This window comes from Macrosteles quadrilineatus, unplaced genomic scaffold (assembly GCF_028750875.1).
Source record: "Macrosteles quadrilineatus isolate MER2022 unplaced genomic scaffold, UCM_ALF_1.0 Scaffold_9__3_contigs__length_116548681, whole genome shotgun sequence".
Lineage (NCBI taxonomy): Eukaryota > Metazoa > Arthropoda > Insecta > Hemiptera > Cicadellidae > Macrosteles > Macrosteles quadrilineatus.
This window is the reverse complement of record NW_026542602.1, coordinates 96,601,365-96,628,854: the sequence shown is the minus strand read 5'-3', so window position 1 is coordinate 96,628,854 and position 27,490 is coordinate 96,601,365. Positions and strand designations below refer to the sequence as shown.

Sequence of the window (27,490 nt, the reverse complement as noted above, 5' to 3'; positions counted from 1 at the left end):
ATAACATAACCTAACTAACCAGACTTGCTGATAATATAAAAACTATATAAGATAAAATTCTAATTAATGATTACTTATAATTTTTTATTAATTATAAAATTAATTTTAAAATTTAGTATTATAAAATTAAACTGTCATAACCTAACCTAACCAACCAAACTTGCTGATATGAAAAATTGTTTGACAAAAATTTAGAGCTGCCAGCGGGATTCGAACCCGGGACCTTTTGAACACCGACCCGAAACGCTACCAACTATGCCAAGAACGCCGTTGAAATCACATTGTTTCGTTACGGTAATCGTGTCGCCTCAAGAGAAGACATTAGCCACTAGAGATATGACGTCACTACACCTTTAGCCTTAGTCCCTCCCGTGTGCCCATTCCTACTTAGGTCTAGGTCTGACCTCACTCAATTTGTGCACTCAATCCTTGCTCAGTGCTCAGTCTCGGTCTCCTCTGCTTCTGCTTATGTGTTCTTGTGTTGTGAAATGTGAATCTATTCTGATTCTTTCTTGGTTATTTTTTAGCAGGCTCAACAACAACAAGTCAAGTAAAAACTTCAAGACATGTAGCTGGTATCTGCATGGGAGCTCCCGAGCTCCCATGCAGATATTTATTTGGTATTATATATAAATATATACTGTTATTATTTATATATATATATTTGGTTACAGTCAATATACATTGCTATATGAAAAAGCCTGAACATAAAAAAAATAGTCTACATTAAAATTTATCCATCCAGTTATGTTTCATTTTCACTTTTCTGCCTACTTCTCTGCTTCCGAGTGCTTCCTATCTCATCTCATCCTGTCCTGATTCCCTGATTCTCATTCCCTAATCCTTATTCCCTAGTCGCATCGGTCCTTTCGGTCGTTTCGTCCGTCGGTCGAATGAATCGTCCCGACTCCCGATCGTCCGTCGGTCTCGGTCCGTCCATTCCATGGTCCATCATTTTATTTTTGTTATTGATTGCGTGAGCGTGAGTTGAGCAGTGGGTGGGAAATGCAGCTGTAGTTTGGGGGTTAAATGTAAAGTTAATTTTAACAGTTGAATTTAATTAATTGGCTCAAAATCACTTGCATTTTATTAAATATCTAAAGAATATACTCTAAGGAAAACTATGATAGCAATCTCTACGCTCGGAGGTAAAATAAGCTCAAACATATTTGTGACAGATAGCCTATAATTTGATTTGTGAAACTCAGTGGCCTAGTTTTGTTTGTTAGTTATCCAGACCATAGTTACACCTTCTTTTATATGGGTCAGTTTATTTTTAACTGAACTCTCCAGTCTAAAAAAATATCTAAATACGAATGGACTTGGAAATACAAATCTATGCCAAGTCTAAAGTGTTTTGCTTAGGCTATTAGGCCTCAGAGTAGTTTATCATGTCCTTAACACTTAATGATTTTGAAGTATGGTAACTTTAACTTTTTAAGTAAGTCAAAGGAACTTTTTAAAGTTTAACTAAAGTTTAACTATTAAACTTAATAAGTCAAACAATGAATAAACTTTGAATGAAACAATTGAATAATAAATATTTTTGTTCGGTTGTTTTTGACAACAGATACGGAAGTGTACCCATCATATCCCCATGTCACCAGTTTTTATGTCAACATTTTCGTAGGTTGATGTGAGCCACCGACATATTGCACTAATCTAAATAAGGGCCTAAGTTAGTCTAGACCTACTTATTTCTGTCGAATGCACACACTTTTTACCAAGTTAAACTGTCTTAAGTTACCGGTATAGCCTAGCAACTAGGCCTAAGTTAACTGTTGACTCCATCAACTTGGTCAGCAACAATAAATAAGTTTAAGGTAGAGAATAGGCTATCATTTTTAATTCTAGCACATTCTTTAACTGGCTCGCACAGTAAATTATGTTCTTTCAAAAAATTGATGTAAGCTGGTCCATATAAATGGGATGTCTACTTCAGTATCCAATAGTCAATTAATTAAGCTTAAACCACATAGTTATTGCTTTGCCTCTGTGGGTCAAAGTTCATACGATACCGGTTAAGACTATGGAAGGAAAAAGTGGATCTTTTAAGTTCAGCTAACAAGAAAAAATATTTATCTATCTGCGTAGAATAAGAGTTAAGTTCCTAGGAAATTAAAACTAAGTGCACCTCCTAAAGTAAATGCTCAATAAGTTAATGGATCCACCTGTCCTCTATCATTCATCGGCTGCACTTTAGTTTAAACGTCCTACATTTAAGTACTCACATAGGCATACTTTATGTTTTGTTAAGGTTAGTTTAAGATATGTCTGATCTTTTTTTACAGAGGGCCAAGCTTATAATTTTATTTGGAAAATCACAAAATATTACAACATTTATAAATAGCCTAACTTGCTGCAAAAGCCAGGAAAATTTGGCTTGTCTGCAGCTCATAGAAAAAAACTGGTTCTTGATAACAATCTACTTTGTCCCTTGGTCAGTACACCTTTAAACCAAATTTCATCAAAATCGGACCAAAATTACCCAAGTTATCGCGTTTACGGACATATATAAATATATATATATATATACGTCTAGGCCTATAACATATATAAATTATAGGCCTAATGGTAATGGTTTTATAAATTATACATATATAAAAATTTGAAAGAATTGTGTTTTTGGCTTCTGGGGACGTCAAAATGAAAAAGTAAATTGGGTCCCGGGCCTAGGTCTTACCGTGCTACCTACGGTAATTTTTTACGGTAGCTATTTAGCTACTTCCCTATAGGGAAATTCGCTAAAAAGATATAAGATAAAAATCTAATAAAGGATTACTTACTAACTGAAAAAATAGTTCTGTTCATAAATTAAAATTATAAATGCCTCAAATTCTAACAAAAGGTGTATAGTTTAGAAGTAATCACATTCTAAGCAAAATCTTTGACAAAAAGTTAGTGTCACCGGTGAGATTTGATCTGGTTACCTCATGGACATCAGCCGAGTACTCTATCCACTACACCTCAAACACCAATGGCTGCACTTTGTATCGTTGCGATAATGGTGTCCCCTAAAGAGAAGAGAGTGACGTCACGCCCCCCACTCCTTCGCAAAAGAGGTTCTCATTGGTTTTTGACCAGGACCCCGAGACACTAGTACATATTCACACCCTTCTCTATTTCCCCCCTACGCTATAAATAAAACATGTGATTGTAATTTCTTCCATTTGTTTTGATACTCTGTTTATATTTTGTTGTTATTTCGTCACTAGCATGACAACCCATAAGGCCCATGTTATTTTTTTTATTTCAGTTTAATTTTTGTGTTTATTTTTGAGCCTATAAGGGATTCTGCACATCTACAGGAAAATATATTTCCAACAGTATGATGCGTAGTTTATCCCTGCGATGCACACAAGCTGAGAAAAGAAGTTTTAAAGAAACACGCTTGCCTAATAATATATAGCCTAGATTACCTACAATACCTTCACCTATTTTTACTTGTCTTAAATTTTGCACTATGCTATATCCATTTTGATTTTAAAACAATTAAAATTTCAGACACAGTCACATGTTACATTAACTTCAGTGAATTCAATTATGTCCAAAAATGCAAAACATTCATAAAAATAAACCAAAAACTAATCCCAATTTGTTATTATTGGCCTAATGTTAAGATGCAAAATTTCTATACCCGACTCATAGGCTATTGTCCTTCAAAATATGAGTTTTTAAATGCTTGTTAATTCAAAAAAACGTGTGCTCTATGTTTTTCACTATCAAAAATTCCCATATTATTTATAGGCCTAAATCAGGTTTAAGAACTAATATGTGTGAAGTACAACCAATTTTTACTTTATTTTACTTAATTGAGTCATTACTTCTATAACTAAAACAGAAAACTTAACTTGTTTCACTCTTTCTCACTCTAACTGCTCCATATTTATACCAGATAAACTTGTATCCTAGTTGTTTTCACTTCTTCTTTGCCGCAGTAAGTTTCTGTAGCAAGGTGATACATTCTCACTTGCATAATAAAATATTATAAATGTGAAAGTTTGTGTGTTTGTTTGAAGTTCAATCACGCATTAACTACTGGACGGATTGGGCTGAAATTTGGCATGATGATAGCTCACATTCTCGATTAACATATAGGCATATTCTTATCTCAAAAATCCTTTCGGGCTCCGCCCCAGTGGCTCTGTAGTTCCCCATGTTAACCTTAAGAGTATTCATCATATTTAAAGGGATTTAAAGAATTTAGTCAGCTGTTTCAACTAAAAAAAGTTGGTCCTATGATATGAAAAGGATTAAAAAGTTATAATATTTACCAACAGGGTGCAGCACTATAATTTTTTTGCATTTATGAAAAAAGCTAATTTGAACTAAGCAGCAACAACAACTTTTATACACAATGAGAACTGTCATAGTAGTCTTGTTTACAGTTGTTTATGTTTTTACTGTAAATTTAAAGAATCAAATTTTATCAAACTGTGTTCTACCTCATTGCAAACGCAAAGCTTGAGTATAACTGTAATAAGCATTTTATACTTATATGCCAACCCCGTACGAAGGACGGGTACTCTGCTAGTGTATATATATATTTAAAACGCAAGTGACAGTGGGATTGCATCGCAGCTGGAACAGTGTATTGTGTACCCTCATTTACAGGTCCTCATTCTCTGTCAAATCCTAGGTCCTTTGTGAACCATGAGATGATTTTGACTATGGTGACCCTGTTCTTCCCTTTGATCTCCAGTCGATAGGCCAAGGGATCTCATGTGCAGACCTTGTAGGGCTGGGCAAATAAATATCACGTGGAAGGTTGGCTCCTCAGTCCTCCTCCTCTCCACATTTCCTAGATAAGAGGCTTTCAACTTAAATTCCCATCTTGCGTAGATGTCCGCGGAATACCCAATGGCTGATGAAGCAAACCACCTTCCGCATGATCTTCCTATTCAGCCCAAGAGCATCTGCCACTATCGCATCTGTGTCTGATCTTGGTCGGTTACAAAGCTATTAAATCTAACATTGCCTTCTCGACTTGTCTAGGCCTACCCTTTATTAATTAAACTTAGGCTTAAACTACACACCCAAAAGAGTTGGCATCATGTAGGATAAAAAATGAGTTGAAAATTGATAAGAACAAGATTTTTATCATATTTTGAGGTTTTGATTTTTTGTTTATCGAGTTATTAATACAGTATTGAAATGCTGTTTTATTTTCTAGATCCCTGCGGGATGATCCCTGTAATTGAGAGGATTTACCCCAAAGCCTCGGAGTTGTCTGAGATTCTCAATTACAACCCTTGTCCCGAATGTGGAGAAGTGTTTCACAATCCCCCCAATCTAGAAATGCATCTGTCAAAGTATCATGGACGAGAGAGCGCACGGCCCCCGCCACCCCCCTGCCCAGTCATCCGCCAGTACTACTGTCCAGTGGTGGGCTGCAAGTACAGTGGACACTTCAACCAAGAACTGGGCATCAAGTACTTCACACAGCACAAGTATTTGAAACAGGTCAGTTTACAATCTTACTAGGCCTATTAAGGCATAAGTTAACATATAGGTTAGGTTTGTATTAAGTTGTAATGTAGATAGGCTACTGTATTATTTGCATTAGGCATAGCTTTAAGTTTTAGTTAAGCTCCATTTCTTGGTTGTAAAAGTTTTTTAAACCTCCGATGCTCTAAATATCACCTTGGCACATCAGTTAATTTTTGATACACCTGGGCCCTTCTAATCCGATCCTCATTAATGCAAACTTTGGCTAACCCTAAACTCCTGTTTTGTTAAATAAATTAAAATCAAAACTAGGCCTTTGGTTCTGAAATAATCAATGTGACCGCCCAACTGGGAATTGTAGGCAAATGTTGATAACTGGCAAAATATCTGTTAATTGTACAAGAATTTTTTTTGGAACCTAAAAATGTTGAACAATCACCAGTTAGTTATGCTGGGGGCGTCCTTTTATTATTGATATTATATTGTTTTTCTTAAGATTGTTGTGAAATAAGAAGTTTGTGATTGCAGGAGATATTGATGCATATGTTACTGGGATAGCAATAGATGATCTTGCGGATCACTCCGTTGATTGGTGAAGACGATCACAGTGTCATTGAGATTGTGTAAAATGCCGTTAATAAGTAACTTAGTGATCGCTGGACCAATTAAGACTCACTAAGGCCGTTTTCAGCCATAAAAATAAGACAACATAATATCATTGACTATTAGATATTGAAGTTGTATTAATAGTCAAAGATAACATCAATTTTAGAATTGTGTGGTGTTCCCAGTTTCAAGAACAATTGATTAATTATGTAGTTTACCTTTTGTTTGCCAGGTTCTTGAAGAATGTTAGTACCGGTAGTATGTTTTAATGTTTATGTAAATACAAACTCTGCTCCTGATGATGCCATACATGTGATGAAATGTACATTGGGCGTCACATCAACATTCTTCAAGTACCTGGCAAACATAATGTAAACCTACATAAATGATTTTAAGATTAACGGAACAACAGGCCTAGTGTAGTACAGTAGACCCTCTCTAATCCGGCACTGCACCACTCCGGCACTCCAGTAATCCGGCGTCTTTTGACGGGAGGTCTTCCGCGATCGCGGCAAAATTCTGATTATCTCCCGCGGCCATGTAGACATCATAATTCTCTCACGTGGTCATGAATACGTCATCGTCGTCTTGCGCGATCGCGGCAAATTCATGAACATCGCCAGCAGACGTATAAACGTTATCATCGCCTCCCGCGGTCACGGAAACGTCATCGTCGTCAAGCACGATCGCGGCAAAATCACGAACATCGCCAGCGGACGTATAGACGTTGTAATGACTCAAAATTCAATGTTTATAATTATAGTCCTTATTTTATTTTCAAACTCAATCTTGTTATATTTTCAATATTTATCCATGTCCATTTTTAATATTATTAAAACCATATTGTCTCAACATATATATAATTTACTATCAAAATTTATTCATTGGCTTATCCAAAATTATTATTCAAAAACAAATCCTCCAATCAGAACACCATCCATCTGGGTTCAAGATTATTAATAAAATTCAACCATGTTTTTATTTATGTGAACCCCATAACTTGATATGATTTACAACAATGAAAAGGAGAGTGCAGTTTAGCTATTCAAGAAGAGCACATAGAAACTATATTAGTTGTGAAATAAATTATGAAAATATAAAGTAAAGTATTGGCAAAATATCCAAATTAAGTTAACCGAAGAAAGAAGAATTTAAGCCTTTAAACTAAGAAGAAAATTATTATTACAGAAGATTGGTGAGAACATTCCATTTATTAACTCAGACTAACTTATAGACTCCTCAAGCATCCATTTGGACCCTATTTACCTCCATTAATTAAAATCAAAATCCTTCCTATTTAATTTATTGTTTTTGAAAGATTATTAAATTTATAATTTACCATACTCATTGAAAATTTAAATTGGAAATCTTTTGATTCGGCCAGCACGAATCCCCACCCCTGAACAATTTTTTTGTAACCCTATATTAATCATTTAACTTATGTACCATTAAACCTCATGCTTTAAAACCTCTGTCCTCAAATTATTATTGTTTAAGATAAGATTAGAATACAAACCATATTAAGGGTTTATTTCAATGGCGCCCAACGTAATAGGCTTGAATCAAAAGATTTCATAATCGTATGTTGAGACAATCTAAAATAGGCTAATAAATACCAATAGGCTAATAGGCTACTTACGTATGTTAGGCCTACTCTTAAGAAGTTAGGTAGGATTAAGAATCCCGATTTCCCACAACTTATGTCCCACCAATATTAGGTACTAACTAAACGACTTGTAATTCTAAAAATAAATAGGCTACTATAAGGTAAAACAGATTTATTTCATGTCGTAAAGCTTAGGCCTAGCTCATTATTGTTATAACGATACCCAACTTGTCCTATAATATCCCTGTTCCCTTACATTGTCGTAAACAAAATGGCTAACAACGATAACGATAATCACTATAATTTGAGACAACCAAGACGTTATCCTGCATTATTATTTCAACAACACGAATCAGACGAATCGTCAAATCTGTCAACAGAAGAAATGGAAAACCTAACCTATGTAGAAGGCCAAGATGAATCTAACACCGGTTCGGGTTCGGAACGTTTCAATCCTAGTGGACCCAGTGTCGAAGATTTGAACCGGAACGAGAGCGACCAATCAGAATCAACGGACCGGGCCGAGATTATTGAAGTACACCAAAGACCCGCAGCCAATCAAAGCACACATTCACAGTCAGCTGATATTAGAACCACATCGACACACGGAATCATCCGAGGGTTAACGAAGACGCCCGAAGCAAGTTTCCAGCTGTTAGAGACCGAGTCTCCGACCATTGAAAACCGTCCCAATGACGTAATACCAACGTTCACACACGCAACTTCTCAACCACCTGAAGTTAAAGCTACGCAAACTACTGAACAACCGGATTTGAACAAAATATTTAATTTTCTAGAACAGTTTAACACTAAACTTGATCAAACCAACACACAACTAAACCAAAAATTAGATCAGACCCGAATAGAGCTAAACCGTGAGATAAAATCATGTCAAAAAATTCTAACAGAACAAATAAATGACATTAGAACAACACAAAGTGAATTTCGCCAGGAATTAAATGTCCTAAAAGCTAACCAACAGTCCCAAAATCAAGAAAACAAAGAATTTCAATTTCAAATCACAAATCAAATTGACGAATCAAAAATAAATATCCAGACATTTGTAACTAATAACTTGGAACAACAAGAACAAAAGTTAGAACAAAATATGAAAGCATTAGTGCTACAAACAAAAACCGACAGTGAAAATATTGCTAAATATTATGCACAATCCATCCACAATGAAATTGTTCCTAAATTACACATACAAAATAATCTTATCCAAGAACAACAAAACGAAATTAAAACTATTACTGAAACTCTAAACAAAGTGAAGTACAGTCACTAAAACTGAAACATCATTCACCAATCCGGAACGACAATCCTATTCAAATCATATGTTCGGGATCTGACCCAATGGAAAGACAAATCCCTAAATTCAATGGAAGAACTATAAATCCAAATGAATATCTACAAAAACTTAAACGGTTCTACGCTAAAAGGATAGAAAGAAATCCTAATAACGACCCTGTTGAAATTCTGAAAGATCTGCTCGACGTCAGTTTTGAAGGACCAGCGTCCAGATGGCTTCAACTGGTTAAGGCAGACATTAACAGTTGGGAAAGATTCTCCGAAGAATTCACCATGAAATACTGGAGCCGTGAAGTACAAAGAGGAGTACGTAGCAAGATTGAAGCCGAACATTACAAACCTAATGGAACGCTCAACAGAACTGAATATTTTACTGAGAGAGTCCTATTGCTACAGTCTATTACACCACAAATGACTGAAGAGGAAATAGTGATCCTGTTAAGCGAACGATTTGATCAACTCATCCAAGATAGCATTCAAGTACAGAACGTGACAACAATTCGAGCATTCGAAAGACTTCTGCAAAAAGAAGATATCCGAGATGGACCCAAAAGGAGCAAACCTGCGAACTACCATAATATGGATCACCGACCAAATAGTCCTACACATCGTAACAAGACTCCACCATATAGCTCTGATATTAACCATCGAGCCTATCAACCAAAAACATCATCTTATGCTATACGGACACCACACCAAGAACATCAAGAACCTAGAGAACACCAATATCAGCCATACAACCGTTTCAGACATGATCCTCGCAAAAACTACAATCAAAACCACAGACAGCATCCTTATACCAATACGCTCACTGATCAAAACCGATACCACCAAAGGCCTAATCAATACTATTACAATAACAGCAAACCATATCCTACAAATGAGCAAAAACAAGTATGTGCCATGATAAGTCAAGACAGTCCACATGACACAGCAACACAACAAAGATCTCCAACAAATTTCAACCCCTCATACACCAGCCAGGGAAACGACCCGTCGCTGTAGATGTAAGCCGAGGACCATCAACTACCAACATCATAACAACTACAGCGATATCAACAGCAAATATCCTCGAAAATAATTCTTTAAATAACCCTAACAATTTTTCGATAAATAATATAATGTGTGATCAAGATTTTTTATTAAATGAACCCACTGAAAATAATAAATTTCCTGTATCCAAACCAGTTAAATGCCCTGAAATAGATATTAGAATCAATAATCTCCCAACAAAAGCATTAATCGATACTGGTTCTACAATAACATGTATTTCCGAACAATGTTTCAAAGAGAATCAAAAAATAATTCAACCATTTGAAGAACTTCCTTTGTCTAATACGACAATAACTACAGCTACTGGTGAAAAATCAAAACGTGTTGCAAGAATCATTTATGCCCCTGTAACCATTGAACATCAGACCATCTGGCTTCAATTTCTTATCATACCTAATTTAATTAAACCTGTGATATTTGGTATGGACACATTAACAGAACTCCAACTAAAGATAGATTCTAATGAAAATAAATTAAGCTTAACAATTAATGATACTGATATTAATCTAAAATGTGATATGAGTATTAAAATGGGACAAGTATGTCAAATAGATATAGGCAATTGCCAAAGGCCATATGATGACTATTATAACAATGGAGAAGACCATTTTACAGTGTATGAAGAATATCGCTTACCCAGGAAAGAACACAACGAGGACACCGATCTGACAGATGAAATGATTAATAAGTCATTGATGGAGAATGACTATACCAATGGGGAACAAAAGAGAAAATTAAGCAATTTATTGCTTAAATATAAACAAGTGTTTTCAGAAAGACCAGGTTGTTGTACAAAATATACTCATGAATTGAAAGTTAATAATCCACATAATTTTAAATCAACTGTTTATCCAGTACCTCAACAGTATCAAACTGCCGTAGAACAGGAAATAAATCGGATGGAGCAAATTAAAGTAATAGAACGAAGTAAGAGTACATTCATTAACCCAATCATCCCAGTAATAAAGAAAACAGGGGAAATAAGATTGTGTCTGGACGCACGTAAAGCAAACAACATAATCGTACCGGATTACGAGTGTAACCGCAGTGTAAATGAAATATTAAGTAAATGCCGTAATGCTAAATTTATCAGTAGTATTGACCTTACTGCATCTTACTGGCAGATACCTTTATCGCTTGAATCTCGTCAGTATACCGCTTTCCAATTCCGTGGTAAAACATACCAGTATACTGTTACACCATTTGGAATTTCAACATCACAAGCAGCCTTAGTAAGGGCATTAGACCAAGTTTTCGATGCAGCCGTAGAAGACTTCACTGCAATCTACATAGATGATATATGTATCATTTCATCAGATTTTGAAACACACCTTATACATTTAGAATACATTTTTGAGAAGTTACAATCAGCTAACATGACCATTAACTTCAACAAATCTCAGTTTTGCAGAGAATCAGTACCATTCCTCGGGTACACACTGACAAAAGAAGGACTTGTAATGGATCAAAGCAAGGTAGACCCCATCTTAAAATTCCCTACACCAAAGAACAGAACACAACTTAAATCATTCCTTGGTTGTATTAATTATTACAATAAATTTCTCGATAAATTCTCCTCTACAATTCAACCTTTATTGCGACTAACTTCCAAAAAGAATAAGTTTATCTGGACACCTGCAGATGACATTACCTTTAATGAAATCAAACGACTTTTCCTGCAAACCAGTGTATTAAATCATCCTGACCCAGCCAAAGAATTCTACTTACAGACTGATGCCTCAGACATCGCCATCGGAGGTCACCTGTATCAAATCAAAGAGAACGGAGATAAAGCTGCCATCATGTTTATGTCCAGAACGCTACAGCCTGCAGAGCAACGGTTTACTACCACAGAAAAAGAATTATTGGCTATAATTCATTGTCTACAGAAATCTCGATACATTATATTAGGTACCAAATTGAAAGTCATAACTGATAATCATGCCCTTACTTTCTTAAAAACTTGTAAACTCCTCAACAACCGCCTTGCTAGATGGATTCTAGCTATCCAAGAATATAATTTCACAATAATCCACTGCAAGGGCACGGAAAATATAACGGCCGATACTCTTAGCCGGATTCCACCAAACCAACAAACTGATTCATGTAATATAACAAATGAATTAACTATCCACTACATAGAAAGAACTACGGACCCACAACTTCGTGAAGACCTTCAAAATCTACCCCAGCTACAGCAAGAAGATCTCCAATTACAGACAATCATTGAAACAATTCATGATAATCCAGATACCACAACAGCACAAAAGCTACAGAGAAATTTTAAAATTCATAATGACATTCTTTATCAACGCTTGGGCAATAAATGGTTAATCAGAGTACCTACAATCATGATACCACACCTTATATGGGAATGTCATTTACATTACCTACATTGTGGAGCCAAAAAATGTCTTCAGCTACTACAGGAAACTTTTGTTTTCAAGAATATGAACAGAACCATTCGGAAGTATTTATCAACATGCGATACTTGTCAAAGATGTAAAATCAGCAACAAACACATGACTGCGATCGCCAAAGGGATCACATGTCGCAGTAAGAATGATCAACTTGCTATCGATATCATCGGCCCTTTTCCTACAAGTGTTGGAAATGTAAAATACCTACTCATAATCATTGATATATTCACAAAATTCATTAAACTTTACCCAATGCAGAGAGCCACTACTAAAATCATACTCAACAAACTATTTAATATACATATTCCTGAACATGGAAAGCCCCGCTGTATACAAACTGATAATGGCACACAATTCAAAAGTCATGAATGGACCTCAAGATTAGAGAAAGAGAACATCACACCTATATACAACCCTGTCTATTACCCCTGTTTCAATTTAGCAGAAAGACCAATAAGAGAAATCAAAAGATGTCTAAGGACATACTGTTCTAAACAACAACAAAAATGGGTAAAATATATACCAGAGATAAACCAATGTTTAAATGAAATTCACCATGAATCCACTGGATTTACTCCCAATGAGTTGCAGTATGGTATTAAGGACATTAGATTTTGGGAAGAATACCTACATCACCCAATCAACAATGACATGCCTTATGAACAAAAATTATTGATGGCAGAAAGAAAACTAAGTGAAACCCGAAGAAAACGTTCCAACCGATTAAACAAAAATAGACAACCACAGTCTCTAAACATCAACAACAAAGTACTCATAAAATCTCATCCCTTATCCAGAGCTATTTATGGTGAGACAGCCAAATTGTTTGAAGTGTACCAAGGCCCTTTTGTCATCAGAGAAATACTTGGACCATCAACATACCACATAAGTGATCTCTACAATGATAAATTATATGGACCCTATCATATATCCTCCATGAAGAAATACATGGAACCGATCTACACACCACAACCGAAGATAGAAGATAAACTGTAATGTGTGCTTAACCCTATAAACATTGCTGTTAAAGGGAAGAATTTTAAATCATACCCACACAAGCAGTGAGTGAACAAGCCAATTTCTCCAGTTACCTCTGTCCCAATAGTTAAACTATAGTCATAATCACAAATTTAATGTATTTAGTTATAAGAGGTTATCATCAAGCAATCACAAACAACTATTCATTTAATGTACTCCATGGTACCTATAAGAATCATACATCTCTTATATGTCTCATGTTCATTTCATATTTCAACATTTGTTCATCACTCCATTCATTTATTATGTAAAAAATAAAAAAAAATTGTTTTAACCACTTAAATTAATGTTATGTTTTTTAATGTTTGTAGAAGATAGGAGGGGATAGTAATCATTTTGCTATTTTAGAATTATTTTATTGTTATGTTCATTCCCACTGAAATTTGTTCTAGTTAAACCTTAATGTTAAGTTTGTTAGATTTTTGTTTCAACTCAATTTCATCTCAATATTTGTTATTTGCTGTATAATGTTAAATATATTTTTCGTCATTTAGCGAAAATATGTCATTAAAAATTTAATTACATATTTTCTGAGGGGATATTGTAATGACTCAAAATTCAATGTTTATAATTATAGTCCTTATTTTATTTTCAAACTCAATCTTGTTATATTTTCAATATTTATCCATGTCCATTTTTAATATTATTAAAACCATATTGTCTCAACATATATATAATTTACTATCAAAATTTATTCATTGGCTTATCCAAAATTATTATTCAAAAACAAATCCTCCAATCAGAACACCATCCATCTGGGTTCAAGATTATTAATAAAATTCAACCATGTTTTTATTTATGTGAACCCCATAACTTGATATGATTTACAACAATGAAAAGGAGAGTGCAGTTTAGCTATTCAAGAAGAGCACATAGAAACTATATTAGTTGTGAAATAAATTATGAAAATATAAAGTAAAGTATTGGCAAAATATCCAAATTAAGTTAACCGAAGAAAGAAGAATTTAAGCCTTTAAACTAAGAAGAAAATTATTATTACAGAAGATTGGTGAGAACATTCCATTTATTAACTCAGACTAACTTATAGACTCCTCAAGCATCCATTTGGACCCTATTTACCTCCATTAATTAAAATCAAAATCCTTCCTATTTAATTTATTGTTTTTGAAAGATTATTAAATTTATAATTTACCATACTCATTGAAAATTTAAATTGGAAATCTTTTGATTCGGCCAGCACGAATCCCCACCCCTGAACAATTTTTTTGTAACCCTATATTAATCATTTAACTTATGTACCATTAAACCTCATGCTTTAAAACCTCTGTCCTCAAATTATTATTGTTTAAGATAAGATTAGAATACAAACCATATTAAGGGTTTATTTCAACGTTATCATCGCCTCCCGTGGTCACGGAAACATCACCGTCGTCAAGCACAATCGCGGCAAAATCATGAACATCTCCCGCGGTCATGTAGACATTATTGTTGCTATAATATTCTATCACTACAGAGTTAAAAGAACCGCACATAGAAATATGACACGACTAACCTGTAGATAACGTAGAACTGAGGCCGGTTCAGAGACATCAGCTGTGATCACACTCGCCACAACTAAAAATTGGTGATTCTTCACTTGACCAGATAAAAATTAAAAACCTGGTAGGCCAAACTCAACAGTACTTTAAATAAAACTTGGCCTAACAATTATTGGCAACTCAAAAATCAATAACTTCATAAAAAATAACTAAAAATTCTTCTGCGCCTTATTTCTGCTAAGGCCTACAAATCAAGCCGCGCAGGCTTCCTCACAGTCCTGTCAGAACGTCTTAGTTGTGGCGGACTGCACTGCACAACGGGAGGCTGAAGTTCTGCCACTGGTGGTTCATCTGACGTGGACTTCTTCTGCGGCGATTGTTTCTCCGGAGAGGCTGGTTTTTCATTTACATTCCTCTTATTGGGTGTTGCTGGTGTGAAGCAACTCCGGATGGGTGGAACAGTAGGCTCCTCTTCTTGAAGGGAATATTCCCGGGCTCGTAGATGGTCAGCATGACAAACCCGTGTGCGACCCAGCGATGAAACAATGTAAGTTACTGGACTACGCTTTTGTAAAATCTTCCCTGGCACCCAAGATACCTTTTCATTCCTTACTGTTCGAACCAATACCAATTCTCCTTCCTCAAAACTTCGGAACTTTCCTCTACTCCTATCCGCATACTTCTTCTGTCGATGTATCGTCTCTTGCAAGTTAGGCTTGAGTAAGGTTAACTTCGTCCTAGGCTTCCAATTCAGGAACATTTCAGCTGGTGTGAGCCCCGTTACAGAGCAAGGGGTGTTACGATACGAAATCAAGAAATTGTCCAACTTGTGCTGTAAAGTAATGGAACCTGTGGCACTCTCTCCCAAAACTTGTCGAAGTAGATTTTTCTTGACAATTTGAACACTGCGCTCAGCAGAACCATTGGAAGCAGGATGGTAGGGTGGTGTTAACGTAAATTTAACTCCATTCTTAGCCAAAAACTCTCTAAATTCTGAACTAGTAAAGGTAGCTTGGTTATCAGAAACTAGCTCTTCAGGTAACCCATAAGAAGCAAACAGGGTTCGAAGACGGGAAACTGTACTGGAAGTGGTAGTAGAATTCATCAAAAATACCTCGATCCACCGAGAATAAGTATCTACTAGTACAAGCATTTGTTGTCTAGAAGTAGGCTCCTCAGCAAAGTCAATATGTACACGCTGCCACCTCCTTGTGGACTTAGGCCACTGCTGCAATGGAACCTTCACAGACGAGTTCCGAGAACTCTGACAGATATGACATGATCTAACCATACTCTCAATCGCTGGTTCAAGACCAGGCCACCAAACGTAGCTTCTTGCGAGCATTTTCATTCTTACAATTCCAGGATGTTGGTCATGTAACAACCGAAGCACATTGTCTCTAAGTTTATCAGGAATTACAACTCGAGAACCCCATAATACACAATTAGCCTCAATGGACAACTCATCCTTCCTCTTTAAATAAGGAGTCAACTTAGGGTCTTTTACATCTCTCCAGCCATGCCACAAAAAATCACGGACTCTAGATAAAAGTGGATCTCTGCAAGTAAATCTCGCTACATCTACAGAAGTAAGTGGATTTTCACTCACCAATTGGCAGTTGAATACCTCCAAACATTCCTCCACATGGGCGACACGGTTAGCTTCCAATTCCAGGGATTCATCCATGGGTAGGGGTAATCTTGACAATGCATCCGCATGTGATACCTCAGATCCTTTTCGATATCGAACTTCAAAGTTGTAGGTTGATAATATCAATGCCCATCGTTGCAACCGTGCTGCGGCAAGAATAGGTATTCCTTTCTTAGAACCAAATATGGCTGTTAATGGTTGATGGTCTGTCTGCAAAATAACATTCATCCTGCCATAAATATATTTGTGGAACTTTTTTGCACCAAAAACCAATGCAAGAGCTTCTCGGTGTAATTGAGAATAATTTTTCTCACTAGAACTCAAAGACTTGGAGGCAAAGGCAATAGGCCTTTCCTCACCATCGATAATATGAGACAAAACAGCCCCAACTCCTCTAGGGCTTGCGTCACAAGTTAGCACTAACGGCTTATTAACATCATAGTGAACCAGTATGTGCGAATCACATACCCAAGTTTTACTCAACTGAAAAACATCAGAACATTGTTTAGTCCATTTCCAGGACACATCTTTCTTAATCAAATCATAAAAGCAACTCAACTTGGCAGACAGATTAGGTATGAAACGGCCATAATAATTTATTAGGCCTATGTAGGCACGCAGCTCATCTTTGTTAGTAGGCTCCGGTGCATTCCGGATGGCATCAAGAATACCCACTTGCGGGCTAATTCCTTCCGCTGACAGGCGGTAACCCAAATACTCCACCTGGGACTGTAAAAAATTACATTTGGATTCATTAACTTTGACCTCATAGTCACTTAGACGCTGTAGTACCAGTTCCAGACGAGAGTACGCTTCTTGGCGTGAAGAACCTCCTACGATGACATCATCCAGGTATGCTACCGTACGGCTCAAACCTGACAAAATCTTGTCCATGGCAGCCTGAAACAAAGCGGGGGCCGAAGACAGTCCAAATGGCAAACGCCGGAGTCGAAACAACCCTTTGTGAGTTGTTAGCGTCAATAACTCTTGAGACGATTCCGCAACAGGCATCTGTAGGTACGCAGACTGCAAGTCCAACACTGAAAAGAACTGACATCCCGACAGTGCCGCAAATATATCATCAGGTTGAGGCAAAGGGTAATGCTCATGTTGAATTACCTGATTCAAGGTAACCTTGAAATCACCACATAACCTAACTCCCTGCTGTTTAGGTATGACTACCAATGGTGTGCCCCACTCCGAACTAGTCACAGGTTAGGCTACACTGTCATCCACCATCTTCTGTAACTCTTCTTCAACCTTATGGCGTAACGAAAAAGGCACTGGCCTAAATTTACAAAATTTCGGAGTCGACCCCTCTCTCAATACTATGTGAGCTTTCACATTTTTAATTTCACCTATTTTACCTTTAAATACAGACAAATATTTATTTTTCAAGAGATCAACATCTTTAGGCACTTGGACCTTGGTTAGGCTAGGTTCTGCCAAAACATCATGGTCTCGAGAACTAGGCCTAGACTGTGTACAGAGCTTATGAGTCTGGACTGCATTAGGCTTACTTGAAAAAATAGAGTTCCAGTTCAAAACTATTTTTTGCAACCAATTTCTACCTAAAAGCAACGGTGCATTGGCTTTATCTACATCCACTACTGTCATAGGCAACATGTAGCTTGTCTGTTCATAAACCACATTAACATCTACTTGGCCTACTACCTTAACTTCATCACCAGAATAGGCACGTAATTTTACATTACTACGAGTCAATTGTAATTGAGAAAAATGTTTTTCATACACTTCAAATGGACATACTGTGATAGCAGATCCTGTATCAATCTCCATGTCTAAGTCTACATTTTCTATGGCTACTCTTACCTTGTAACAAGAGTTAGGGTCAGTTAGGCCTAGCCCAATATTGTACAAATTTAGCTCTTCACATTCCTCACTAGGGCTTTCATCAGACATCTGATGCACTTTATATTTACCTCCAGTAGTTTTACTACCTCTATCCTTAGCCTTGCATGCCTTTCCTAGGTGACCCACTTTTGAACATATATGACATTTATATTTATCATATGGGCAATAGTTAGCCTTATGGTCGGTCTTCAAGCACCTGTAACACTTAAAAAATTTCGTAGCACCTTCACTTTCTTTCATTTTACTACCCCTAGGCCACGTGGTTTTCCTAACATGAAACTTGTTCACATCCTGAAAAGTTTCCTGTTTGCTGAGAAACATGTTTGTAAAGTGTGCTTGTCTGCCTGTTCAAACGTGAGCGCCAACGCCAAAGTTTTATCAAAATCTTTTTCCTCCGACAATAACTTTTGCCGAATTTGTTCATTGGAAATTCCCGAGATTAGCCTATCTCTTAAAGCGTCCTTTAGGAATGTTCCAAATTGACAAGAAACCAAAAGATGTTTTATCGCAACCACAAAATCTGAGATGCTTTCACCCGACCTCTGCGAGCGGGAATTGAACAAATAACGCTCTACCACTATTAAACGTTTGGGTGAAAAATGTTGTTCCAGTACTTTAACGAGTTTATCAAAATCTAATTCGTCCACTTTTTCAGGGGAAACTACATCCCGTAACACTGCGAGCACTTTAGGACCTAACACGGTGATTAGAACAGAAACCTTGCTCGTGGCCTTGACATCATTCGCAATAAAATAACGTTTCAAACGCAACAAATATGACGAAATATCTTCTTCACTGGGATTAAACTCTCCCATTCGTCCCACTCTCGACATTTTCACCGACTACGACTGCGACAGTATAATATTCTATCACTACAGAGTTAAAAGAACCGCACATAGAAATATGACACGACTAACCTGTAGATAACGTAGAACTGAGGCCGGTTCAGAGACATCAGCTGTGACGTCATTGTGTTGGCAGTGCAGCCACACACACAAACTAAATAGCACTACTTTCTGCTAGTGCATATAACTTTAAAATATATCACAGTTGCCTTCCACGGCCACAGCAAATATGTTATCATCTCCCACGGCCGTGTAAACATCATTATGTCTACTCCCGCGGTCACGGAAACGTCATCGTCGACTTGCGCGATCGCGGCAAAATCATGAACATCTCCCGCGGTCACGAAAACGTCATTGTCGTCATGCGCGATGGCGGCAATTTTACGATTATCTCCCGCGGACGTGTAGACGTTATCATCGCCTCCCGCGAATACGTAATTGTCATGCCCGATCGCGGCAATAGCGGTTTCCGATCACGTGAACTTCGGAGACGTGTTTTAATTGCATTTTAAGTGTTTTTAATGATAACATTCCAGTAATCCGGCAGTATGGTGGTCCTATATCTGCCGGATTACTGAGAGTCTACTGTACTAGGAGCCCTATCCACCTACTGCTCTACAATAATTTGAAAGTTTATTGAATCTATTCTAGGAAGAAAACCATAATATATTATACCGTTTTGAGTGGCAAATTTTTCTAGCCTGTTGATTTTTATCTGCCCTAACTAGTTTAAAATAAAATACCCCTGCCGCAGCAAACCTGCACACTAAGTGAATTTCCATTTGCCTGATTAAATTTACACTAAAATGTCTCCTTAAAAATATCACATTTATTCCCTATTTAAATATAATTAGTTTAACGAGTACTTAGGTAGGTCTAATTCAAAAAAAGGGATAAATCAAACTCAGTTTACTAACATATTTTTGTATAATTTTTTTACATTTAACTTGTCACTTCAATAAGGTGACAAATTCGATGACAAATCTATGGAAAATATTTTACAGTTGGCTTTGTTCTATGAACCTTCACTTGCAGGGCTGGACTGGGACCTCTAAAAGGGGCCCTTCACTTAAAGGTTAATCGGGTGGTGCCAGCTCCCTGTGGGGTTTGGGAGGTACCCCCAAGGTCTGGAGGCTCTCCCCTGTAAAATGTTTTTGAGCTATCTTTCACCAGGAAATTGTATGATTTACTTGTGTGCTGAATTTTTAGCCTATAGGTTTTGTTAGTTCCATTACAAATTGTTCAAACCAAACAGAGGAGAGTGATTTTACCATTCTTTGCTATATCCTCACCCCACTACTCTCGGCACTCGGTGAGATGGAAGGGTATTCAGTGTTTGTGACCTTGAGTGGTGGTGCAGAGAAATGTTATACACCTGTTACAGTGTTATTCCAATCACTTACGACATTATCTTGTGTTGTAGTTGAATATCTTATATAAAGTACGCATTTATATTAAACATTTACTAGTTAGGCCTTTTACACAATTTAGAAAAAAAATCTAAATTGTTAGGTTTTTAATTTACTGAAATACTTTTTAGAAAATATGTACCTGAGCCCTACATGCGCACCCGGCGAGCCAGTCCGGGCCTGCTCACTTGTAACTTAACTTGATATAACACCATTATGCAACTTAACAATCAGTCATAAAATTCAACTGTAGGGTATCTTCTTTTGCAGCATTATATAAAAGTTCACATGGAGAAAAAATTTGTGTGCGACCAGTGCGGTAAGGGGTTTGCTACGCTGCAGCTGAGACGACGACACCTGGAAGAGTGTGGGGTTAAGTTTGTGTGCTCGTGCGGGGCCGAATACAACACTATTGCTGCGCTACTCACCCACGCCTCGCGCAAACGACATACGTTCATCAAATCATGGTCGGCTGTCAGGTTGGTACCCTTAATTTACTAGTTTTTATGGAAAAGTATTTTAGGGTTATCTATTGATTTATGTTCTAAAATCGAAAATACCCCAGCCGCAGCAAACTTGCAGACTAAGTGAATCACCATGTACCTGATCATGGTATTACCACTAAAATATTTCCTTGGGAGCGACATGGTCTAGTGGTTAGACCGCGGGACTTCAGTCCCTGGTTCAAATTCCTCCAAATCACCAATGGATTTTATCTAAGTGATAATGCCGCAACCCCTAGGTCTAGCCTGAAGTATTCTAAAAAAAAGTAATCAAAAAATATAATGATAGCTTCATATAAATTATATACATTTGCCAAGTTTCATCCAAAAATATTCATAAACAAGCAAATTGCAAAAGCCTTATTCTCACAGAATATGCAATGACATGATTACAGACCAAGTAAGCTTGCATAACAAAGAAAAAAAAACTAATGCAAACAACGACGCTTGTTGTTTAGTCAATTGAAAGATAAAATATCCCTAAAATATTTTATCTTATAAAATAAGACTGTAGATTAGTTACAAGTATGAAACCATTTTAAAACTGTTTTACGGCAGTAGGCAATGGCCTACAATTAAATGTACCTACACAAAAATACTAATATAAAAATGGTTTATTTTACCTTTTTGCGTCGAACGATCCGTGTGTAGTTAGTACAACTACAGCTGTTTCATACCACTTGAATACATCATCAGGTTGTTGGTAGAACGTTAGATAAAACAGCATTCATTCATAGATGAACTTGTCGAAATAATTATGTCTATATACACATAATACACGAAAAACATTTAAATGACACGAATTTACGAACTTGGCCAAGTAACGAACACACGAGACAGGCGCCGATGTTGCGTCATGACTGCTGTCGTGTGTCCAAGCATCAGCTGTTACCCCTCCCCCCCAACTCCTTTAACAGGACCAGTTTTGTTTTGGTTTAAATGAATGGCAGTATTGTAGATGATTAGATCTGAATGAAATTTGTTCGTTCAATATATGGTCAGGGTGTTTTTTGGATGCCTTGTATAACAAAGAAAAAAAAACTACAAGGCATCCAAAGAACACCCTGACCATATATTGAACGAACAAATTTCATATACACTATATACACATAATACACGAAAAACATTTAAATGACACGAATTTACGAACTTGGCCAAGTAACGAACACACGAGACAGGCGCCGATGTTGCGTCATGACTGCTGTCGTGTGTCCAAGCATCAGCTGTTACCCCTCCCCCCCAACTCCTTTATCAGGACCAGTTTTGTTTTGGTTTAAATGAATGGCAGTATTGTAGATGATATTAGATCTGAATGAAATTTGTTCGTTCAATATATGGTCAGGGTGTTCTTTGGATGCCTTGTATAACAAAGAAAAAAAAACTACAATGCATCCAAAGAACACCCTGACCATATATTGAACAAACAAATTTCATTCAGATCTAATATTATCTACAATACTGCGATTCATTTAAACCAAAACAAAACTGGTCCTGATAAAGGAGTCGGGGGGGAGGGGTAACAGCTGATGCTTGGACACACGACAGCAGTCATGACGCAACATCGGCGCCTGTCTCGTGTGTTCGTTACTTGGCCAAGTTCGTAAATTCGTGTCATTTAAATGTTTTTCGTGTATTATGTGTATATAGACATATTTATTTCGACAAGTTCATCTATGAATGAATGCTGTTTTATCTAACGTTCTACCAACAACCTGATGATGTACCCTAGTGGTATGAAACAGCTGTAGTTGTACTAACTACACACGGATCGTTCGACGCATAAAGGTAAAATAAACCATTTTTATATTGCAATTTACGATCCAGAGGCTAACCCATCATGAAAAAAAAAACAAAAATACTGACTGAGTTAGAGGTGAAATTTAACAGCCATTATAAAACTATTATTTTCATGATAAATTAGGTTTGGAATCTCAAAATAATTATTACGCTAGTAATAAATTAAAACTTAAAAATAAGCTAAAATACTGACTCAACGAGTTCTTGACTTGACTTGAGTACAACAATTAGTTGTTCTTACTAATGACACATTTTTCTGACAGGACTCGCAAGACCGAAAAAAATGATAATCTAGGACCTGTAGCAGCGGCTAAGCCTAGCGCGATACTGCCAAAGTGCGACTCAATGGTGGCCACGGCAGCAGTAGCCCTTGGTGGGGTCGTCCTTTCGAGTCACAAAAGTGTCGACATTGCAGTGCAGACGGAGCCTACCTCCCAACGGAGACGGAGGAACACCTCTCGGCAAACACAGGTCAGTCTGTCATCTGCCGCTTGAATATTGATAGTTTATAGGGTCACTGTTTGTTATAGCTATCATTATACAAAATTTGATGGTTTTATGTTTGTGGTAACATTAGTAGTATTTTTTTTTTTTTTTTTTTTTTTGAAAATTGTAATGTAAAAATGCACGGTGTGGGTTTGTGTTTGGAATAGGACCAATATTTTATTCCTTGTGTGTTGTTACTTATCAATCTTTTACTAGCCTTGTGTTATTAAGATTTTTTTTTTTCGTTTTGAGGTCCCTAGAGGCCAAAAACACCATCCGTTCAAATTCATATAGGTACTTCAGTATTAAACGGAGGCCACATTTTGTCAGCGCGCTGCGGCGGTTATGTTAGGTTGGATTATCGTAAATATTATGTGTGTAGGACTTTCCTCGCTTCGTTATGAATCGAACGATACTTTCTATTATGATAACCCAACCTAACATAACCGCCGCAGCGCGCTGACAAAATGTGGCCTCCGTTTAATACTGAAGTACCTTCATATATATATATATATATATATATATAGGTATTTATATATTTAATTTTTATATTTATATATATGTGTCCGTTAGCACCATAACTAGAGCAAAAATGATTTTGATGAAATTTGGTATAAACGTGTAAACCTACATTTATTCGAACGAGTTCGCGAACCAGCATGATCGGACTATGGGAACGGGGGTTTACGGGGGGTTTTATGGGGTAAAAATAGGTTTTTCCCATTTTTTACCCAAAAAAACATAACATTTTGCAATTTCTTTCCAAACCATTTTGTAGAGCTTAAAAAAAGAGTATATTGAAGCGTTATTATGCGCCTAATATGGTTACGGAGAAAATGAAAAAAAAAATGTAAATTTAAAATTGCCATGTTATTCTTATGGAGAACAAGTAAACTGTGTTGTAGTTTGCTTGTTTATGAACATATTTTGATCACATGTGGAAAATGTTTTTATTTGTTACCTACTAACTATTAACATTTTACAAAAAAAAACCGTTTTACCCTCCCTGTTGCAGCAAACCTAAGTACTTGTTAAACTAATTCTATTTAAATAGGAAATAAATGTTATATTTTTAAGTAGATATTTTAGTGTAGATCCAATCAGGCAAATTGAAATTCGCTTAGTCTGCAGGTTTGCTGCGGCGGGGGTATTTTATACTGTTATGGTACAATAAGAAATACATTATATTAACTGACATAATATTTTCACAGACGGGTGAAAAAAGAACAAGAATATCATCGCAAACGCAGACAGTGGGAGATGTGAAGAAGAACATGAATCGCCGAAGGAAGAAAAGTATGGAAACTCAAACTAAGGTATCAGAGCCCACCTCTACTGTGACGAGCGAGGAGTCATTTGCTGTCAAAGACATCGGCCTGTGGCTCTGTTCAGGAACACAGACCTCTGCCATGTTTGATAGCTCAGAACCCCTGCCTACCCTGAGCGGTAATCTGTTTGACGAGACTGAGAACATCACCAACACAGACAAGTCCAGCTACTTCGACATAGACACCAATTCCACCGACAGGCTGTTCTCGTCAATTATCAAAAATGAAGACGACAGCAAATCCTGCAGTATCGAAACACAAACGGAGTTTTCTATAGAGTCTCTGTTTGAAAATTTCACTGATATTTCAAACATTGAAACGCAAACTCACGAGTTGTGGGATACCTGTACACAAACTTGCGACGACATTCTACTCGGGTTCTCGGATATTGAGACGCAGACCGATGTGTACGGTGATCGCCACTAGTTATTAGACTTAGTTACCACCAAGTTACCATTCACTTGTCTAGTTGTAGTTTCGTGATCTGCACAACATTCTTTGTTAGTTTTAATCGATAACTTGTTGTATTTAACAGTTCTCAAACATATAATCCTGGGTGGATGATGTAATCACTATAAGTAAATCAAGTAACAGGATTCATGGTTTTTACTATACAGGCCTGTCTGAAAATAACTTGTCCCTACCATGCAAGCTTTATGCATTGATTAATTTTTAATAGATGTTCAATGTTTTGTTATTAATTATTGTTAACGCCTAGTCAGTTAATTCTTCGTTGGAAGTTAGTTTTTGGTGAAGGTAAGTTTAAGTGATATAAGAGATTATTGCAGAAAATTTTTAACACGATTAATATAAAAAGTAGTCAAGTTTACAAGTGTTGGCGCTTATTATTCCTGTTTCGGGTTTTCGCTGTGGTGGAATAATATAGTTGATGTAGCAAACTGTTAATTTTCTAGGCAATCTAAACTTATTTTTGATCTTGGTGCTATAAGTAGTTACATAATTGTTAGATGTGTATTTGTAGAAGTATTCTACTGGTAGTTCTTGTCAGTAAGTAGTTGTTAGTGTTGCATGTAGTAACTCCTTTGTTTGAAATTTATTGTTGGTGATGGTGAGTTAATGTTGTTCAAAGGTTTATTGTGGACATTTACCATCACGATGGTAAACAAACAATACAAAACGTTTCGAGATCTGGAATCTGATCCCGTCCTCAGGTGAAAAAACCTATCTTACACATTACAACTTACAATTAACAATACACAAACGCCCAACTTAAGTTGGAATACACTAGAGAGAGTAGCAGTAAAAAAATATGCACTGTATAGCAGTCAAGTGATGATAATCTAGATAGTCTCTGTAGTGTATTCCAACTTTGGTTGGGCGTTTGTGTATTTTAGTTGTAATGTGTTACTTAGTAAAGTTTTTTCACCTGTGGACGGGATCAGATTCCAGATCCCGAAATGTTGTGTATTGTTTTTTACCATCGTGATGGAAAATGTCCACAATAAACCTTTGTACAACATGTAGTAACTATTATTTTACATGGACTGAATAGGCTATTCGTACAAGATAAAATGTAATTGATTCATATGTAATTAACACCGAGTTGCATCATTATATTGTGCTGTATCATGTAAAGGATTTTTAGAATTCTGTATAGTAACTAACTTATTTGTCGCTCTACTAAGGTATTTTCAAAGAAGTATTACAATGTTATTTAGTCTACTTTAAAATTTCCTCCTAAGAAGCTTAGTGATAAACACATTTAATAAACCTATTCTATTATAGATGAAATACACAGTTAACAAAATTTACTTCACTTGTTGGTTGCAGCTAGTATTCACATTGCGATAGAAATTCATCTATTTGTGACGGAAAATGGATTGGAGAAGTATCTGTAAGTAGGCCTAATTGAAATTAATATTCCAATTGTTCATTTTTATGGAAATAGTTATTTGTGTAACTAGTGTGCGAAGAGACACTTTGCTGCACATGAGAGAAATGTGTGGAAAGTTTCTCGAGTGCAGCAAAGGCACTTTGCCCGCGGTTACACATTATATTTTTCCTACAGTTCCTATAAAGCATATGAATAATTAGTCTTTCAAATACTAAACAACACGTTTTAGGATAGATAAAATCCAAGCGTTAGAACGAAATGGGAAACAATGCACCAGCTGATCGTAGTCTTAATATCTTTAAGTGTTGTCGACTTATTTTCAAGCGTACACATAATGCGTGCCTAACAAAAGCACACTGTTTTGCGTTGTTTGGTTGGAACACTGGAGTGCCGAAAAAGAAATGAGTGCGGCCAAAGTAAGTAAATGCAGCGATTAGCTACTTCGCGTACTATAATCAGTGCAAGGAAGCCTGCTTTATCTGGTAACTGTGGGAAAATAAAGTTTATTTTGTTTTTTTCATCACCTTATTTGATTTAATTTAATTTCTTACTACAATAAAAATGTTAGTTTTAATATGATTTACATTTCCTCGGTCCTTCTTAGAAGAGGCAAACTTGTGCTTCAAGTGTTTCAACTGATATATAGTGTCATAGCTACATAATCTATTTTCAGTGAATTTCCCTATATGGAAGTAGCTATTACCGTAGGTCTCCTGGTAATTTTTTTTATCTCAGTTAAACCGTACACAAAATAGTAAAA

General features: G+C 36.5%; 1 protein-coding gene across 1 annotated transcript; it reads left to right on the top strand.

Annotated features, from left to right (window-relative positions):
- The first annotated feature begins 1,006 nt into the window (after positions 1-1,006).
- Positions 1,007-27,304, top strand: LOC129004043 (uncharacterized). Its single transcript, XM_054432417.1, has 5 exons — positions 1,007-1,148; positions 5,174-5,463; positions 21,032-21,240; positions 23,325-23,532; positions 24,759-27,304. Exons 1-5 carry the CDS (start codon positions 1,124-1,126, stop codon positions 25,299-25,301), a joined length of 1,275 nt encoding a protein of 424 aa, XP_054288392.1. The 5' UTR covers positions 1,007-1,123; the 3' UTR covers positions 25,302-27,304.
- Positions 27,305-27,490: the final 186 nt, after the last annotated feature.

Excerpts from the sequence above, each read along its gene's own strand:
- LOC129004043 (XM_054432417.1), top strand. The coding sequence starts at position 1,124 with ATGATAGCAATCTCTACGCTCGGAG. Across the intron at positions 1,149-5,173 it reads AGCAATCTCTACGCTCGGAG|ATCCCTGCGGGATGATCCCT; the intron begins GTAAAATAAGCT and ends TTTATTTTCTAG. Across the intron at positions 21,241-23,324 it reads AAATCATGGTCGGCTGTCAG|GACTCGCAAGACCGAAAAAA; the intron begins GTTGGTACCCTT and ends TTTTTCTGACAG.